The sequence below is a fragment of the Ambystoma mexicanum genome, chromosome 10, assembly GCF_040938575.1.
Source record: "Ambystoma mexicanum isolate Mex_15411 chromosome 10, UKY_AmexF1_1, whole genome shotgun sequence".
Taxonomy (NCBI): domain Eukaryota; kingdom Metazoa; phylum Chordata; class Amphibia; order Caudata; family Ambystomatidae; genus Ambystoma; species Ambystoma mexicanum.
In genome coordinates this window covers 856,374,515-856,394,108 of record NC_090932.1, presented here as the reverse complement: position 1 = coordinate 856,394,108, position 19,594 = coordinate 856,374,515, and the positions used below count along the sequence as shown (strand labels likewise).

Genomic DNA, 19,594 nt, shown 5'->3' with positions numbered 1-19,594 from the left:
GACTGTTTGCATTGCGATCGGCGACGGGGTCTCCGGTTTCCAAAATAAATTGTAGCCACAATGTAGCCACATTTCAAGATGGCGGCTGGGTAGGAAAAAAAATGGCTGACAAATTCAGCACGGTAAAGAGTGCAAAAAGGGGTGTGGTTTGACGGAAGGTGGGTGGGAATGGAAGGGACATCATTTAGATTTGACTTAGAGATGTGTGTTAAATGGGTGGAACACATAGCCAAGCAACACAAATCCATCCTCATCTGTCATCTGCATTGAAAAGCATTAAGGACTCTAATTGTAAGCCCCTATTTAAAGCTCTTATGTCAAGGCTCTTATTTTAATGACAATAGTTTTGGCTTAGAGGTAGCGCTTTCAGCACCACCTAATAGCAGACACTAAAAATGATGTTCTCAGCCAATGTTCATTTCATGAACAGGTCCTTCGTTTAGCAGTTTGGGCAGGAAAAACTATATGCAAACTTCAAGGCACCCAAAGGTCATGCACTGTGAAGTAAATGGCTTGTTAATGCTTCCTATACATGTTGCATTTTTACACACAGCTCTACAAAGCAAGATTATGAATATGTTCTTATGCTATCATGAATTTAATCTGCACTCAAGGGTTTATGTTAGTTCAAAATAGAATAGCAATGAAGACAATTAAGTAGCCATTTATATTACACTTAAACGCATAGATGTCTTCCAAAAAGCACATTTTAAAATAGATGTCATATTGTATTTAGGGAGCAGAAGCCTCTTTCTTTGGGGAGTCAAGGGCATTGTATGGATCCTTGCATTTTCAGCGTGTCTCAGCTTTGTTTTCTATAAGTGCATTTTATAACAATCCTTACAGCAAAACTGCACAGAACGTCTAGGCAGGCTCACATTCCACAAGTCCCCTGCAAGCCATCAAGATAGCAGCCGAGCATCCGGAGACTGCCAGGCGGACTGGGCACATCGGCAGTACAAATGCTCCAAAGGGTACAGCAGTGAGGGTACTGGAGACTAGACAACAGATAGGCGTTAATAGAAAACTGGTGAACAGGCTGAACATAGATTAAAAAGAGCACCAGGCTCACAAAGACCCGCTACAATGTCTGCCTTCTTGTAGCCATTCAAGCTTCTTTGTACCCGCTCCGAATACCAAGAGGCTTATGTTGGGGCAAAGGTTGCAGTCTATTGAAGAAATATGCCTCCCAGGATGTGTTAACTCCAACAAGTACACATTGCTTTCCGTGGTAATTCATGAACAAGGATGAGCTCTTAATGGACTATTTGGTCCCAATTGTCTTGGGAGGATAGCTCAGGGGCAACGTGCTCACCTTGGAAGTAAGACGACACAGAGCAACACAGGTTCGATCCCTGGGTCCACGCTTAGAAACATCTGGGTATTAAGTGCGTTATAAATAACATATCATATCATATCAATTTGACCCATGACTATGAAGATGATATTTTACATTTAATTCCCTGCTCTGGGACTTGCCTAAGACTTTCTATAACCTGACAGGTTGTCAGCCATGCAAAGTGGCGGCATATTTGGTATGGTATTCATTAGTTAGTAAAATGTAACTGGTACAATTATGGAATCTGTTCTAAGAACAATAAGAGATGCACCCCAATACAAAGGCAGGTAGCCTGAAATTCGGGAAATTCACAGAAGAAAAGATGGGGAATACACCAAATTGGTTTTTGGAAATGAGGCAACTCTGGATTGAGTACGAGAAGCATGTACAACGATAAAGGGGCATATTTTTAAATAAATGAACCAAATACAATATGGGGATACCCCAAGAGTGTGCTTACAGGAGTGTTAAGAACATGTATGTAGGTTTTTAAGAAGAGCAAGGAACGTCAGCTGGTGATCAATAGGAAAGTGCATTTGCAAAAGCAAAGAGGTGCAGGCAAGGCAGCCAAGAATGCTAAATCCCAAATTGAAGGAACAATAGATGGATAGTTAAAAAAAGTGGTAAGAAATGTATGTTGATACTTTACGTTATTGATGGGAGCACGTGTGAGAGTTGAATGGGAAAGCTGAAGGAATCTGTCAGTCAACTTCATTACATAGAACAACCACAATCCCATGCAGGGGCGTCTTTGCTCTAAAACATCATTACACATTAGTAGGTAAAAGAAGAACATATCATTTGACAAGAACCAAAATAGCAGAGTGAAAAAATACTGACAAAGTGCTTTAAAGGAACAAAAGACCCGTAGCTCTCCCCTTATCTCTGAGTCTTATCTAAGGGCAGAGGAAAGGGGAGAGAGGTGACACCCCATGACAACTCATCCAACAGCCAGAATTCATTCCTGGACAAGGAAGATGAAATAACAAAGCAATGACTTTTGCAAAATATTCACATATGAAACCATTGATCAATGTCTGCAGTTGACTACCAAAGCCTGACATTAGGCAGAGGTTGGATATGAGAGATTTATGCTGGAATAAGCAGCTAATGCATGTGTAAAATAGAGCAATGTCCAGTTGACTCCACGCTAGTGAGTTTATGGCCCCTCAAAACATGCATCTGTTTCTGGTTGGGATTACACCAGAATAGTCCATATAACCGGACACTCAAGAAGATGACAAGTTGATGTTTTATTAGCAATTGTCTAAAACAGGCAGTTTACAATGAACATCAACAGACATACGCTCATTCTCTCAGCGATTTCCACATGAAATACAATTCTATACGTTCTTTGTGCAATAGTGAAAAACCTATCAAAGGTTGGGATTGGTTGAGGGACACCTCTAGATATGCAATCATATAGGAGCTAGGTTTGTTATTGGCTGTCATTTATCAGGTGGACAATGTATGACTACCTCTTCATACGTATCATTTAAGATAAATCAGTTACACAGTGTTTCATTGGTTTCTCAAGCTATAATGTCCTTCGTTATATGGACTAATACAATTGGTTTGGCATGCGTGTGCCATGCCTGGAACATTTGGTTCAATTAGCAGCACATAAGCCAAGACCCAGGTGCAGGTAGATAGGACACGGAGCTGCCCTACACCCCAATTAACCCAACATCTCTCATCACCCATGCTTTCTGCCATGAAATTCTCTCTGTACTTGACCTTGCAGAGTATCCTTGTCCTAGTAATGCAACAGGAGTGAGGTCACTCGCTATCGTGTCTGCAGCTCCAAGTTCATGCTCTATTTTCAGCCTCGACTCACGTGACATGAGACCATGATTCTGTTCATTCTGCAAGCTTTTAAATGTTTTAATAAATTAAGACTTGGAATCGTTTGTGTTTTTTCTTGCACTTTAAAGTGAGAGTATTCATCATCCACACATATGTCCCTCTTCAGTGCAGATAGCTAGACCTCGACTTCTCAGTTCTTGACTTCAGGCCAGAGAACCTCCCAATGCAGCTCCAACAACCTACTATTCTACTGCGACACAGCCTGTCATTTCCTCTCTGTAGTTCTTTGGCTTACATATTTCATTATACCAATGTCCAGTTTCTGTACAATGGCTGGTCTGCCTGCATTTTATTTACTACTTGTAGCACGCCTATACGATGACTTGATCTATCTTGCGTTTCAATGTATGTACATTCATTATACCTCTGATTTCTGCTGCACTTTCTAACGTGTAATCTTCTTCTTTTTACACTTTTAAGGTTCACTTAATTCTTTACTTCATCATTTCTCCTCTAGGATTCATACATCAGCCCTCATTCCAAGTCTGGCGGTAGGGGATACCGGGCACCGGTAAGGAGACCGGTGCCGGTAATCCCCTACCGCCTGATTCCGAGGTCCCCTAACGGGACCCGTAAGGTACATTTGTCAGACCAAACTTACCTTATGGGTCCCGTTAGGGGACCAGGTTGCAAATAAAGGGCTTGCCATTCGCGAGCCCGTTATTTGCGCCCTCCCCATTCCCATTGAGCTCTCTGGGGGCTCAATGGGAACGGGGAATGGCATTTTCAATGGGGACTTACCGGTCCCGCAAAGGTCGGACTACACCGGTAAGTCCCCATTGAACTACACCGGTGCCGGACCCGTTATTGGTGGCAGTCATGGCGCAAATAGCGCCATGACTACCACCAATCTCGGAATGAGGGCCATTGTCTTCATTCAGTATTTCAGGACTTAGTGCACACTTTCTTATGATGTCATCAGTCCATTTTCTTAGCTCTTTCTCATATTCCTTCAGGGATCTCCTCCTGCAGGCTGTCATCAACTAGAGGGTACATTCAATATGGTTGTCTTAATGGATACCGTCTTCCAAATACTAACTCTGATTTTGGTACAATAGCTAGTGTTAGACGGGGCACAGTCTCATTTCTCCAATACAGGGGAGGTAGGGGGTAAGGTCCCATGCAGATGTGTACGTCTGCTCCTCTACAGTAGCATATTGAAGGAGATTAGGAGGGTGCAGGCAATACCACTGAAGAACGGTTGAAGTGTTCACCTAAGAGAGATGTTGTGTTAGAGGTCTGACAAAGGGTCACAAAATACTTCTTCACAACCATGACACATCGCATCACACTGGCCCCTGCAGTGGTAATGTACTGTTGGCAAGCTCAGAATACAGTGTACAGAGTGCTGTTAACCCATTTCACTGAGAAACTCCAGAGCACAGAATTTCAACACCCGCAGACTTGGAATCGTTTGTGTTTTTTCTTGCACTTTAACGTGAGAGTATTCATCATCCACACATATGTCCCTCTTCAGTGCAGATAGCTAGACCGCGACTTCTCAGTTCTTACTTCAGGCCAGAGAACCTCCCAATGCAGCTCCAACAACCTACTATTCTACTGCGACACAGCCTGTCATTTCCTCTCTGTGATTCTTTGGCTTACATATTTCATTATACCAATGTCCAGTTTCTGTACAATGGCTGGTCTGCCTGCATTTTATTTACTACTTGTAGCACGCCTATACGATGACTTGATCGATCTATCTTGCGTTTCAATGTATGTACATTCATTATACCTCTGATTTCTGCTGCACTTTCTAACGTGTAATCTTCTTCTTTTTACACTTTTAAGGTTCACTTAATTCTTTACTTCGTCATTTCTCCTCTAGGATTCATACATCAGCCCTCATTCCAAGTCTGGCGGTAGGGGATACCGGGCACCGGTAAGGAGCTACATTACATTATAGCATTGCAACCACACTACCCTAGCTCAGAAATCTTTGTACTGGCTCCTGATCAGTGGAAGAATTCACTTCAAAACTCTGTGCCTAGTCCACAAAGCATTCCGCCAAGTTTCTGCTACACACGGCAAATCAATTTCATTATTCATAATATAATCATGATCATTGATTGCATGTTTATTCAGTGACCAACAGGCTCATTACGGGTTTTCCGGCAACCTGCCGGTGATTCCAGTGGGCTACCGGCAACTCTGTGTTACTGGGATATTACGGGTGCCAGCAACAGCGCTTAGTTCCCATTCCATGCAGTCTGAGGAATGGGTTTGCTGCAGTCTCCACCCCAGGTGGCACTGGTGCTGGTGATTGCAGCAATTTTCTGTTGATAGGGCCCTGATCTACCGGCAGGCAGACTTGGAGTGAGCCAGTCTAGTAAAAATACTGGAGCCGGTATTCCCGAAAATCACTCGTAATGAACCTCAAAGTGTTTAAAAGAGAAGCTTTAAGGGTTCCTACCCCCAATAGCACATGCCACAGTGGAGGAACCCATTGGGTAAGTGGCATGGTGGGCATCAAATAAAGAGGAGGCCCGACTAGGTACATCGTTAAGAATGGTGTCAGTCATGGCATCAGACCCTGTGGCTATATAGACACCATTAGCTGCTCTAGCCAGATCCATAATTTGGCTATCCTGACAGATAAAAGAAGAGAAGGGGTTATTATCAACACCAATACTCAAGCGTGTGTCATGAGAGGTGGAATCTACATAGGAATCTTCAATAACATCATTAGTAACCTCCTCAGTAACATCGTTGTTGGGAGCAGCATTGGTAAGGTGTATATCAATAGTTATATGGGACAATGGTGAACCAGTTCCAGAGCAGCGATCAGGCTTGGACTGGCTCATAGTCAGACCACCCAGCTTATGGCGATTTTGCGATTTGCAAAAAAAGCGCAAAATTTGCCTTTTCCCGCTATGGCCGCTATAAATCATTAAATGAGCGCAAAAAAGACACATTAGCTTTATGTATCTTTTTCACGCTCATTTAATGATTTATAGCATCCACAGAGGGGTTGCCAATTGCAGCAGCTCAAAGGTTAACAACTCCACTGAGCAAAAAGCAAATAAACCGAGGGGCTTCAGTTCAAAGGTGTGAACCAGGGTTGACACCTTTGAATTCAAGGCCCTCTATGGAGCTGATCGAGCTGTAGCCCTCTCCCCCCTCCACACCCCAAAATGTTAGGCTGTGGTGACTCAGCCTGGCTGTCCTAAAGAGCGTGGCCAGACAGAACGGGACACAAATGACAAAGGCCTTGCAATTAATTACCATAGCAGCAGCTGGCAATTCCTATACACAGTTATGTTAAAATCAAGTCAATACTGTTGGATTTGCAAATGCTTGTTTTTAGCAGGACTTCAATGAAGGACACTCATAGAAACTATCTTGGGGAAGGAACCCACGTTTTGTGTTTGGCAGAGGTACTGGACCTGATTATTATAGGGAGGGTCTGCACTGACACCAAGCTTGCCGAGACCAAGCTTCGGCAACAGCAGTATCCCATATCCTCTTCACATGGCAGCAAGCTCCTGTAAAGCGCATTGCTGCCACAGCTGTGCTGTGACCCTCACCAGTGATGTGGCCTGTCCACCGCACTAAATGACTTAAAGGATTTAAGATGCCAGGAAACCTGGCAGGATTACTGGCAAGAGCGCTTACTGGATCCCTTGAGCTTAAGAAGCATCTTGAGGGACCCCTTCCCCAAATAACACAGTGTTGCTGTGGAGGATTAAGGCTTTGGGAGCAACTCGCAGAACACTAGTAGCGATGGACTGACTGTGGGAGCACCTCAGAGTGTTATGCGGTTTCGAGAGTGCTTCCAGAGGAGCAGGCAGTGAATCTGGTAGAAAGCTGGAATAGGAACTGGGAAGGAGGTGATTTTCAGACGCAGGTGACCCACAGTGAAGACTAAGAGCTAAAGGAATTACATAATGCCCTGATTTATGCAAAACAATTCTAGCAGTGCGCAGCAACGGACTGGGAGTATAGATCTGGGGGACGAATGCTGGCGAGGGAAGTGCCTTCAGCCTTGGAGGCAAGCCAGATGGCCTGCAGAGGATGCTCCTGTCCTCCGCTGAAGGGAGGATTCTCATGGCTCATTTGGATGGGAGACTGAGTCTTTAATTAAGATACACCTTCCATTTACTTTTATAGGGATCCCACCACCCCCATGCCATCTTTGGATTTCCTCTTTCTTCACTGCACTCACCCACTATCTATACCCAACGCTTCACTCCCCAGTCTTTTAAAATTTTCGATTTTGGTACTTATCTGCCAATTTAGGCTTTGAGGGTGTTTAGCTCCACTTCAATGTCATTGTTTTGAAATGTGTGGACCTAACCCCGGAGGACTGCCCGTACACATTGGGTTCACATGCCATGACTAAAGAGTGGTAGTGAAGCAGTGATGGGCTTCCAGAAATGGACCACTTAACTAGGGACAGGTGTGCCTGGACGCACCTGTGTGAGAGGATCTCAGTAGGGGGATAGCAGAAGGGGCGCATTTTAGAATTTAGGTAGATCAGCAGAGCTGTGTTCGTGTGTGACTGTATGTGTCTACATCCCAGTACTGAAAATGCAGGGGTTATAGCTGGGCAGCATTATGAAGGTACCAAAGCAGGAGTTGCGTAGAGTGCTGAAAGTCAGGACTGAGGTCGACTGGTAGAGCTGTATTTAGGAACCCACAGAATAAAAGAGGAGCTGCAAGTCAGGACTGATGTGATTAGGGCAGATGGGATTGAGACCAAGTACTGAAACTGATGTAGCTCAGGAATGGACGGGGGTGCTCAGAAAGCTATGCAATCAGTGCCATTATAGTGCTTATAAATCAAGTGGCAGAAGGCATTAACTCAGAAGACTGCTTTGAAAAAACAATGACGGGCATTTCAGGCTCACAGTTTGATGCTATTGCTCGAAAAAGTTAGCTCAAAGGTTTGTTAAAAGTTCTCCACATCACCTCAAACATTCCTGTTTCAATGTGCAACACTCTGTACTGTTCAAGTTCTCTGTTTTTGGATAAAAAAGATGTTAAATGATGTATTTTTCAACAATAAATAATGCCGCAAAAAATGCAGTTGTGTGCCGCAATTTTTTCTTTTTTTGCCGCAAAATTTTCCATTTCATGCCGCAATATCCTGGAGGGTCTGCATAGTGCATTAGGTCTGTGGCCGAACCAAAAACACAAAATGCTGTTGTGGGCCACTTTTTTGGCCAACGTGGGCCAGTTTGATGAGTAAATTCACTATGCAGCTAGTAGTTTTGACCAGTGTTGCTGAATACATATTCTTTAAAATGCACAATTTGCATCATACATTATAAAAAATAAAAATAAAAACCCCTTGGGTACTATTCAAACAGTGTGAATAGCCATTTGCAACTGTGGGCCACTTTTTCATTGGTGCCGGAGACAATTTTATGGCCCAGTCCGACCCTGGCAGCAATCTAATGTGCAGTATATAACTGAGAGATGCAACACAGTTAGTACAAAGAGTCCAGAAAGGGCATCACCAGGAGGTTTAGGTGGCCTAATGATACCTTTACAGTCTTACGAAATTGACCAACTGTTAAGCTAGTTGCGCAAAACACATTCCCTTCCTGAAAAGCTTGGATTACCTTTAGAAGATTTTTAAACATGCACATTTGCACAGAGGTTTACTTTGCAAACTTTTGCTAATGCATGCTGTCACTCTGGATTGTATGTTTGCAATCAGTACACTAAGCACATTGGGGATCATTGTGAGTTTGGCGGTATTGCGGCAGTAATTCTGCCAAACTACCACTGAATGGAATTACCATTACCGCCACTTGGTCTTGCGAATTTACTGCCAGATTAGAAGTGGTGGTAGGTGTTGTTTAGTCCCCATTTTTTGGACTACATAGGACTCGATGGGTATTTCAGCGGAATTACTGCCGGTTGCCATTCTGCTGATTTTCCTGCTTTTTGGTGTTAAGAGGGCGTATTTACCTTCAGTATTTTACTGAAAACCTGTAGTATAGCGGTGCTGTAATGTGGCAGTAGTGGAATTACCACCACGTTACTGCTGTTTTTTACTGCACCCCTGTATTCGTAATAACGCCATTGCTCTTTGTGCAATGAGAGATGATTTAGTTAAATGATCTAGAAATGTAATAGGCATTAGAAAAAATATTTGGAAATAGACTGCGAAGGAGAGTCTCAGTTTTCCTTGTAATTTCAATAATTCCAGAAATATCTAATACATGTCTTTGCCTTTATGACTCAGGACTGGCCAGGCATGGTCAATGGATTTTAAGAAGTTCCTTTCCACACTTCCAAAGAGAACACTTGAATATGATGTGAGAGAGGCAATGGGTGATGTTCATACGGGAGAGGCATCTTGATGTTATCCCCTTGAAAGTACCTCAACATTTCTAAACAGTGTGATAAAGAGGCACACATGTGCACGGGAAATGTTGGATTCGAAATGGAGAGGTATACACTGGTACTGAAGAGGTATTGCCTATGGCTCTTTTCGGCAACTCCTATAGAAAGGGTTGCATGCAGTTCTGTTGATCAACAATACATCCCAGTGATTTAAGATACAATAAATTGTTATACACGTGATTGTCTTAGGAGGTTTTTAGAATGTCTTTGCGCTCTATGTTTAGTGACACACAAAACTGAAATGTGAGGATGTAGACTGCACACTATAAGAAAACTCATTAGGAGTTGTTCTGTATTTTAACACAAATGTGGAAGAGGCAATAAGGCGGTCCAAGAAACAATGCAGAATGTATGATAAACTTATGATATAGAAATATTGAAAGGACAATTAACAAGACAAAAGGACAGATACAGTTTGTATTGGTACATGTAAACGTACATGAACACAAATCAATGAAAAACTCACGATTAGACTTTAGATAGTTAGAAGCTTTAAATGATATGACAGTGAAATCTAATATTTTGTAAGTATTACATTAAAGGTTAAACTCACTGATTTCTAGGAATTTTTAAGGATGTAGATCCTTGACCATCGGACCCATTCTTGTTCTTTCTATCGCTAAACATAGACACTGTTGCAGCTATTGTCACAGATCGGCCATACTGCGCCCATTCCAAGTTGGCACCGTGTCGACGGGACGCAGGCGCCCTTCCCAATTAGGAGGGACGACAAGCACCACCGCGCATCGCAACGCTGCAGATACGTTTTCCTGCTGCTGCTCCAGCACTGAGCCTCGTTCTCTCTGTGCTCCTGCTTTTCTTCCTGCGGCCAGACCGCACCCTTCCTTGTCTGTCTTTACTTTTGCTCCCCTCCTGTGCTCCTCCATCCTACCGCCTGTCAGTACCCACCTGCATACAGCTTACCAGCTTCCTTTTCTATCTTCTGTGCCAAGCTGACGCCAGAAACCATCCACCTCAGCACTTCAGCTTCTTGCTGAACGACGCCGGGATCACATTCTGCGGTGTCAAGGGGATTTTGCCTGCTGGCTTTTCCTCAGGGACTAGCTGGACTTCTGCAACCTCAGAGATGAAGGTGGCTTCAACACTCTCACCAGAAGCAAGGAAAGGGGTTGTAACGGCTGTGGGTGTGCAGGAGTGAGAGATTGACACAGGTGGCATTTTTGTTTAATTATTTATTGTATTTTTTACATTTGTAAAGCACCTAAACCCGGGGGAATCAAGGCACTGTTGCATCCAGTTACACTTAGATTAGGGACACAGGGCAAAAACAAAGCAGATTTTATTCAAATGAAAGTAGGGATGGGGAAAGGCCTCAATAGCCCTAACGCTAAGAGTGGTTTCCCTGCCTCAACGGAAATCTCAAATAGGTCCACCAGGATGTCAAATAAGGATAAGTCCACCATCGTATCAAAAACCCTAAATCTAGCCCTCACACTAACAAGTCAATATAAAGCGAAAAGCGTTTATCTTCTCAGTAGGTCATTCATAGTTCTTTTCCAAAAAGTTCCAAATGGCGCAAAAACAAACAAAGTTCCATAGGGGTCAAGAGAAGGCTTTTCTTCTCTTGATTTCTAACAATGTTCATAAGGCTAGGGGGAATGATTCCCTTCCCCTGGTTTCTTTTCCACTTCTTTGAAGAGCTAATAGAATGGGCCTCATTACGAGGAAGGCGGTAGAGGGATAATGGTGCCGGTAGAGCTGTCGGTCCCGTTATCCCTCTACCACCTCATTACGAGGTCTGCTCGCGGGTCCCACAAAGGACGTCTGGTAAAACCAGGCGTCCTTAGCTGGACCCGCTAGCAGACCAGGATGCTAACAACGGGTCCGTTATTAATGGGCCGTTGTTAGCATCCCCCCCATCCCCATTGAGCCCTCTGGGGGCTCAAATGGGAATGGGGATGTACTGGGTCTGGGTTCCAGGAAAGGGAATTACCGGGCCCTCCAAGGTCAGAATGGCCCGCTAATTCCCTATTTCTGGAACCCGGACCCGGTACCCGGTATGGGGGTTCCCATGCCGCTAAAAACGGCATGGCTACCTACATACTCATAATGAGGCCCAATGTCTCCCTTCTTTTAGCTTTGCCACAATGTTCACAACTCCCAGGGGCTGTCTGCCTTCCCCAGGTTTCTCTTCCTTTGCACAGCTAACTGGGATCACTCTTCTCCCTGATACTGTGTCTATGAAGAGGAGTGATGATTGTCCTTCTTATATTGGTTTGAGTCCCAGACTCGCCTGGTTTCAACAGTTTTCTTTCTAGGTATACTTGGTGTACTCTCCTGCCAAGCACTACCAATTGCACAGCCAACCTGGTTCACCTTTCTCCCAGGTACTGTCACTATGAGGTTGAGTAACTGATGCATTTCTGTTATGGGTGCGAGTCCCAGAATCACCTGTCTTCGGTACTTCTCCTTCTAGGCAGTCTTGGTTTACTCTCCTGCCAAGCACTACCATATATTATCATAGCTGTGAAAGTTTCTTCAATATTACTTTCAGGGTTCCAGACCCTAGATTCTGTATATTTCTCCCCCCTTCTCTGCTGGCCACCACTTCCTCTGCTTTTCAGGGTCCCACACCATAGGTTCAGGGTATTTCACCACCTTATCTGGTTCTCAGCATCTTTCCGCCCCTCTGTGTACCTGATTTCCTGGTTTGCGATGGTGCTCACCTTCTTGGGAACCGGTGAAAAACATATGCACTCCTCTGCTGCTGAAGGCTTTTCATCCACGTCGGCTCCTACAGCTTTGTTGTTTCAGATCCTTTTGGAGGGAGCATACTGTCACGGCTACGACCCCAGAGTGGCCGTACAGTGGCAATTCCAAGATGGCACTGAGTCTATGTGGCAGGGCGCCTTTCCCAAGATGACAGGTTGATGTAACGATGCTCCATGTCCGACGTTTCACCGTGACAAGCGCTGCACTACATCGCAATGATCCTGATGTGTTTTCATGCTGCCGCTGCTGTCTATTTCAGTCTTGATCTTCGTGCTCTCTGTGCTCCTGCTCTTCTTCCTTGTTCCTCCTGTGGTCAGACCCCATCCTTCCTTGTTTGGCCAGACATCTGCTCCATTGCTGTGCTCCTCTATCCCACTGCCTGCCAGCACCTGCCTGCATACTGCTTATCAGCTTCCTTTTCTATCTTGTCTGCTAGGCTGCCTCCAGGAACTCTCCACCACTGTATTCCTGCTTGTTGCTGGAAGACGCTGCCTTTACATGTTGCTGTGTCCAGGGGTTTGTGCCTCTTAGCTTTTCCCCAGGGAATAGCTGTCCCTAAGGTCACTTGGACCTCTGTAACCTCTGAGGTCAAGGTGGCTTCTGGGACGGGCTGCCCTTAACTGCTCAACCCTCTCACCAGAAGCAAGGTAAAGGGTCAGCCCTTCCCTAGAAGAAACTAAATGATTGTTAATTCATGCTTGTGGAATTCATATGTTTACCAGTGCATTGTCTGTGTTGTAAAAGATGTTTTGGGCTGCCACTTCTATACATAGGGCCTCATTACACGGAATGCGGTAAGGGTTTACCAGTACCGGTAAGGTCATCGGTACTGGTAAACCCTTACCGCCTTACTACGAGGTCCCTTTGCCGGACCCACCGTCAACGGCTGGTTTTAGCAGCCGTTAAGGAACGGGCCTGCAAAGGGACCTTGGTGCTAATTACGGTACCGCAATTTTCGGTACCGTAATTAGCTCCTTCCCCATTCCCATTAAGCCCTATGGGGGCAAAAATGGGAATGGGGAAGTGCCTTGGTGAATGGGGAATTACCGCCCGCTCACCTTGGAGTAGGACGGTAATTCCGCCATCCACCAAGGCGGACACGGTAAAATACCGGCGGCAACCAGGGCGCTAATAGCGCCATGGTTACTGCATACCGTGTAATGAGGCCCATAGTTAAGATACATATGTGGCAGTCCAGAGGAGGACCACCAAGTTGATACAAGCTATGTTTTGAAATTTGTATGAAATGTAATGTCTTGACTTTAATATGCATAGTCTGCAAGAGAAGATAACTGCTGCAGATATTAAAGTAAGATGTAAATACCTCAAGGTACACATACATTATCAGAGGTGAGAACATTTCATAGAGATTCTTGGTGTAGAACATGATAGTTTATGGTGGAGGCTCAGAAGTACCATTAGGAACCTATTTATAGAATTGGTTGAACATGCATTTGCCAACTTTCAAGCAATTTGTTGGGTGTGACCTCAGTAACAGAATTTGAAAGAGCATGGTACAGACTTATATGGAGCAAGCAAACTCTAAGAACAAAGACTGAGCAGAAGTTTAAGGAAAGTCAACAGGATTGCAACATGCAGGTCAATGGTGCCAAAGCTTGGATGCTGAGTTGTCGCTTTTTTCCTTTTCTTCCATGTAGACAACCTGACAATCCTTGAGTGACCACAAGATGCTCACATCAAAAGATTTTCAATGGAGAAAAAAGTTAAATGGAGACAAAAGATACAAAATAAACCTAATTGCCCCTGCATTTGTGGATTTGTGGATTGCAATCACTCTCTTACCACTCAGTATTTCCCCTCCTTCCTCAAACACTCTCTTGTGCACCCCCTCCTGAAAAAGTATTCTGCCTACCCCTCGTGTCTGGCTAACTACTGCCCCTCTTTCTTTCTCCGTTCCTTGGGAAACTTCTGGAGAAGTTGGTCTTCCCCCAACTGACCCAGCATACTGTGCTTGTTGGCTGCCTGCACGACCATCAATCTGGATTCCAAGCATACTGAGGCACCAAAACTGCTCTCCTGAATACCTGTGAAGAATTGCTCGCATCTGACGACTCCAACTCACCTGCCGTTCTCATTCTACTCGATCTCTCCTCTGCTTTTGACACAGTTAACCACTACATCTTCATAAAACGGATCCATGATACCCTTGGTATCTCAGAGCGGGCACTGGACTGGCTGACCTCCTTCCTCACTGGCCATCCCTCCCAGGTTATCCTGGGTTCTTTCTCCTCACCCCTGCCTCTATCTCCACCTGTGGTGTTCCCCAGAGCTCTATCCTTTCGCTATGGCTCTTTAACATCTATCTCACCCCTCTTCTTCACTTTATCGCCACTTTCTCCCCACACTCCCACCGTTATGCAGACACCACCCAACTCTTCCTCAGACTACCCTCTGCATCTCTTCTGACCTCCTCTGTCATTCCTGATTGCATATCCACTATCCAGTCCTGGTGTACCTCCAATGACCGCTGTCTCAATGCCAGCAAGACTGATATTCATCCTATTGGGCCCCTCGTCCCTCTCTTCTCCCTTTTCTCTGGCCAACCTCGATGGGCTCTTCTCCCTCTCTTTCCTCTGAGATCAGAAACCTGGGAGTTATCTTTGACTACTCTCTCTCTTTCATTCCTCACATCTTTGACTTTACCAAGAAGGTCCATTTCCAACTCCATCTCCACAGGGGCATCCTCCCTTTCCTCACTTTCCCCCAGAAGCTCAAGGTCTCCAGAGATCTGGTACTCTCCAGGCTGGACTACTGTAACAGCCTCTTCCTTAATCTCCCTTCTTCTTTTATCCGGCCCCTCCAGCTAATCCAGAATAGGGCTGCAAGACTTATCCTTGGCCTTAAATCCAGGGCCCGTATCTCTCCTGCCCTAAAATCTCTCCACTGGCTCCCAGTTTCTGCAAGGATCACATTTAAATCCCTCTGCATCATCCATAAGGATGTCTGGGGCTGGGGACCACACTAGCTGCAACTTTCTCTCACCAAATACTCTCCTTCCAGATCCCTCCCATCCTCCGGCTCCAAATGTCTGCTTGTAAATTGCCTCTCTAAGCAGAGAGCGGGAGGCCGTACCCTTTCCTCGGCTGGCTCCCTCGTCTAGAACATCCTCCCCTTTCTCTCCATTTTGAGCCAGATCTCTTCAAGTACTGCAAGCACATCAAGTCTTTCCTCTTCTCCTCTTTCCCTCTCTCCTTGCTGTGCTAAACCACATAGTTGCTGTAATTGGTGGCCTGGGCCCTTAAGTGTCCTTCTGGGTCCTGGCCTTCTGTCCAATCACCCACAGCATACACCCTAACCTGCACTTGCCTTCGGGCACCACTCGGCCTGTGCTGCCTCACAGGCCTGCACCTATTGGGGCTGGTGAGCCCTCTTCCATCTAGTGGTCATTGGCTGGCACCTATTGCCCTGCAACTGTTCTCCCTGGCACTTCACACCTATGTGGACCCTCTAGCACCAACCACATCCCCCTGTCCCTTCCCTCTCTCTGCACTTGCACAATCCAAATGTTCACAAGGCCTAGTAGGAACGCTTTTGTATTTTGCATATTCCATTGTCTTGCTGTTTTCCCTTGCTCCCTTCCCTTAGCCCTGTGGGCACTTTAAAACCCAATTTTTTCTTGATGTATAAGCACATTAAAAATAATAAATAAAATAATTGTCATTTCTAAACAACAGAAAAACAGAAAAAACAGGTGGTAAGTCCAGGAGCAGTCATGAAGAACAGATAGTGTGCCACTCGCATCCCAACTCTCACCAACCAAATGTACAATGTGCCAGAGCCATATGACATGACAAGGGCACACCTCATCCTAGCACCTTATGGCAATATGAGAAGAATACCCTACAATACACTGTCATCTATCTCAAAATAAGTTCAAATAACAAGTAATGGCTGACATCTGGTAGCGTATCAATGTCTCCTCCCTGATAATCATGTGTAAAAATCATAGCTATACATGTACTTTCTGACCTGAGTTAATAAAGTCAGTTTTCCAAAGCACAAATGTCAACAATAAATCAAACCCACTGTAAACAGTAGAAATTCATTTTGAAATGCCTACAAGATGCAGGTGTCAATAATCTCTTAAAACACGAATCTTAGAAATTGTTGTTAATGATCTTCAGACCTTGGACCTTCATCATGATGGGTAGGTCTACATTTTAGAAGAGCATGGGTTTTTACAACAATATTACACAAAATATCAGAAAGGTTCAGGTTAATGCTTTTCCGATTATGACACTTTTCATAATGAAATCCTCTTGTAAAATTACCTGCGCGTATTCCGAACAACCGGGAAGATTAAAGACAAAGTTGTGCACATCATCAACAGTCCACTTTCGAATGTCATCAGCGGAAGAAAGGTCATCACCATTGAGATACAAGCTATGTGCTCCTTTCATTAAAAAACAAAAAAACAATATTTTGTCAAAGTTAGAAATATGACAGACAAATGGATTTTGTTAAATCGTGGGAATTATTCACATTCAAGTATTGTAAAAGTAATAAATCAATAAGCTATAATCCAATTGATATTATATCAAATATCTGGGCACTTTGCTCAGTGGACCAATGCATCCACTACAGGGCTGTGTGTTTGACCTTGTGGTCACAAGTTAGAATTGCTTCAAGTGCACTCAGCCTTATATCCTTCGCTGGTCACTAAAATGAGGACCATTCATTTGGTAACAATGAAGATCTGTTTTCAGCACCAAGAGCCCCCTCCACATGGGTGAAAATAGGTACTCTATGTGTGTCCATGGTATCTTAGATTAAAAAAGGGCTGTGCTGATTTTTACTCAGTCAATTTGAGGAACTCCGAAATTAGGCATCTAAAAAAGCAAGCTTAAAGAGTAACCATTGACTTCTTTGAGTAACTATGTTGTTCGTTTGTTTTTTGCATCAGCCCAGGCTTTCCTTTAGAAAGGATGGGGTGCTGGAGTTAAATAAAAAACTCAATTCAAAACAGATGCAAAATATTTTTTTTAATGATCTTAATTAATTCGAAATAGCAAGAATGTGGTAAGTTGACCAATAATAAAATAAATGGGGCCCCAGAATGACTTCTGACGCCCTGATGAAGATGTAGATCAGAATGGAGTCCTTAGAGAAGTATTCAACTTTATGGCCACGCAGCTTAATAGCTGTCAGGATGGCACTTGCCACTGAGGGTGCTTCCAAATTCCTCCACTCTCCCCCTGCCTCCATGGTCTTGTTCCACTCATGGGCCACCCTCTTCATCTTTCAAGACCCTCTGCATCGCCTCCACTAACATTGGCATTGTCAAAAGTGAAAAGAGGTTTCTCCTAAGCAGCTAGATGCCAAGTGTCCTTTGCTTGGTCATCGTTTAGTGTTTTTTGCCATTTTAGCCCTCATTTTTAGCAAACCTTTACTCAATAAAGATGGGCAGTTCCCACAGCCAGGTGCTAAAAGCGTCAACCCCAATCATTGCTTGCAATACGAGCAGTTATGTACTCTAAACCATCCTTATGCGCCCCGTCAAATACGTACGGCTTATGTGCTGTGACAAAGTGCTCTGTCTTGCTCTGAGAGTTAGGAACGGTGTTGTCTAGTGAACTCTCCCAGGTGTGTGTTGCCCCTTTAAGGGGATGTGTCCCTCCCAACTTCATTGCCCTTTTAAGATGGGCCATGACTGTGTCATGGCCCAAGGTAATAAAAGGGAGCCCTGCAGGCACGTGAGGGAGAACGGCTGCACACTCCAGAAGAGGAACTCCTGAGTCTGTGTCTCATTCCATGTAGGCTTCAGGCCTACACGTGGTGGCACCGGCCTGCATGCCCTGATGCTGTGGGACCCTTATTGCCAGCACGGTGGCAGAGGTCTGCATGGTCAGGGACTGGGCACTGGGCCTGTCAGGTGCCGATGAGTATAGCACTCTGGGGGGCCTGCCGGATGTCAAGGTCAGGCCACCCACCACATTGGCGACGAGGAAGTCACCTACTGGATGAAGAAAGGAGTGGAGACGATGAGCCCGCAGAGTGCAATCCCTGCCTGCGGCCCTCGTGTAAAGGAGAAGGCATGGAGAGGAGCACCCGACCCCACCGCAAGCCAGGAGGGGCCTGCGCCTCACTGCCTGAGCCGCGGGGTAGGCCCGGGCCACCTTGTGGTGAAGTTCATCAGCGGCACTCTGCCGCAAGAAAAGGACTGTGTGTGCTCGCAGAAGAAATTAAAAGAAGGCGAGGTGAGAGCCCAGTCAAGCAGCAACGGCACGAGCGGTGCTGCTCTGGCCCCAGAGAAGAAGATGGGAGGCGGCCGCAGCTGCAAGTTGAGAGAGATCTCCCGCCCAGAGAGATAGCCGCGCTGCTGTGGCAGCAGTCTCTGCCATGCAGGGAGGGGGGAAGACAACGGAGGCAGTGTATACCGCGAAGAAGGAGGAGGTGCCAACCTCTGCCCTGGGAAGAGGGGTGCAGGCCACATTAGCACCCTGTCCTCAGAAAAGAGGGTGCTTGTGCGGCCAGGGAGAGGATCAGCAGCTGTCCACGGTAACGGCGCCCGGGGTGCTTGGGGCTCGCTATGTCTACTGTGTGCATGGGCTGCAGGAGGCAGCAGTAGCCAGCGGAGGCATCAGTGATGACAAGGTGAGGACACTGCGCACCGCCGGCTCCAGGTATTGCAGTGCGGGCAGGCAGGAGCCCTTGTGCAGGCATCCAGCAGCCGCTGCGGGAGTCTGTCATGGCCCAGGTACTCTGGACTCAGCAGGTCTGCCACTGGCAGAGCCTTCTGCTTGGCTCACTGCTGGAGCAGTGAGCGCAGTATTGCCCCCATGATGCCTGAAGGAGGCTCTTTGAGGCTAACTCCACAGCGCCTCTCCCATGACGACCGGCCTCATATTATCAAGGCGGATAGGCCCTACATTTCCTACTGGTACTGGAAACCAGAGTTTCCCGAGGGTCCAGGTGTTTGTCATGCACGTAGCAGGGGGGCACTGTGGCTTCCATGATGAAATGGCGCAAGTGTTGATTGACCTCGACATAAATGTACATCAGAGGCAGTTGACAAAACATTGACCTCATGAACAAGGAACACCGAGGATGAACACCCACCGGAGCCCCTAGCTTGATCGCGGGCCAGGCAGCATATGTAAGGAGGTGCTCAAAGCTGGGGCGGCAACGGGGTGAGCCCAGCAAGATCCCGTGCACCGACGGTGACTGTTACTTTGCTCCAGGAAGAGCCGAGCGGAGAAGACATGCTCACTGCTGGAGTTGAAGCAGTGATGGCGCTCTGAATAGCCCGGACCGTGCAGCGACATATCAAACAAG

At 45.7% G+C, this 19,594-nt stretch overlaps 1 protein-coding gene across 2 annotated transcripts in view; it reads right to left on the bottom strand.

Moving 5' to 3' along the window:
• Positions 1-19,594, bottom strand: part of SAMD7 (sterile alpha motif domain containing 7) — a 219,440-nt gene that overhangs the window by 44,947 nt on the left and 154,899 nt on the right. For both annotated transcript variants that reach the window (XM_069618538.1, XM_069618539.1), the window contains exon 7: positions 16,591-16,712. In XM_069618538.1, the coding sequence (XP_069474639.1) occupies positions 16,591-16,712 (122 nt within the window). The remainder of the gene's footprint in view (positions 1-16,590; positions 16,713-19,594) is intronic.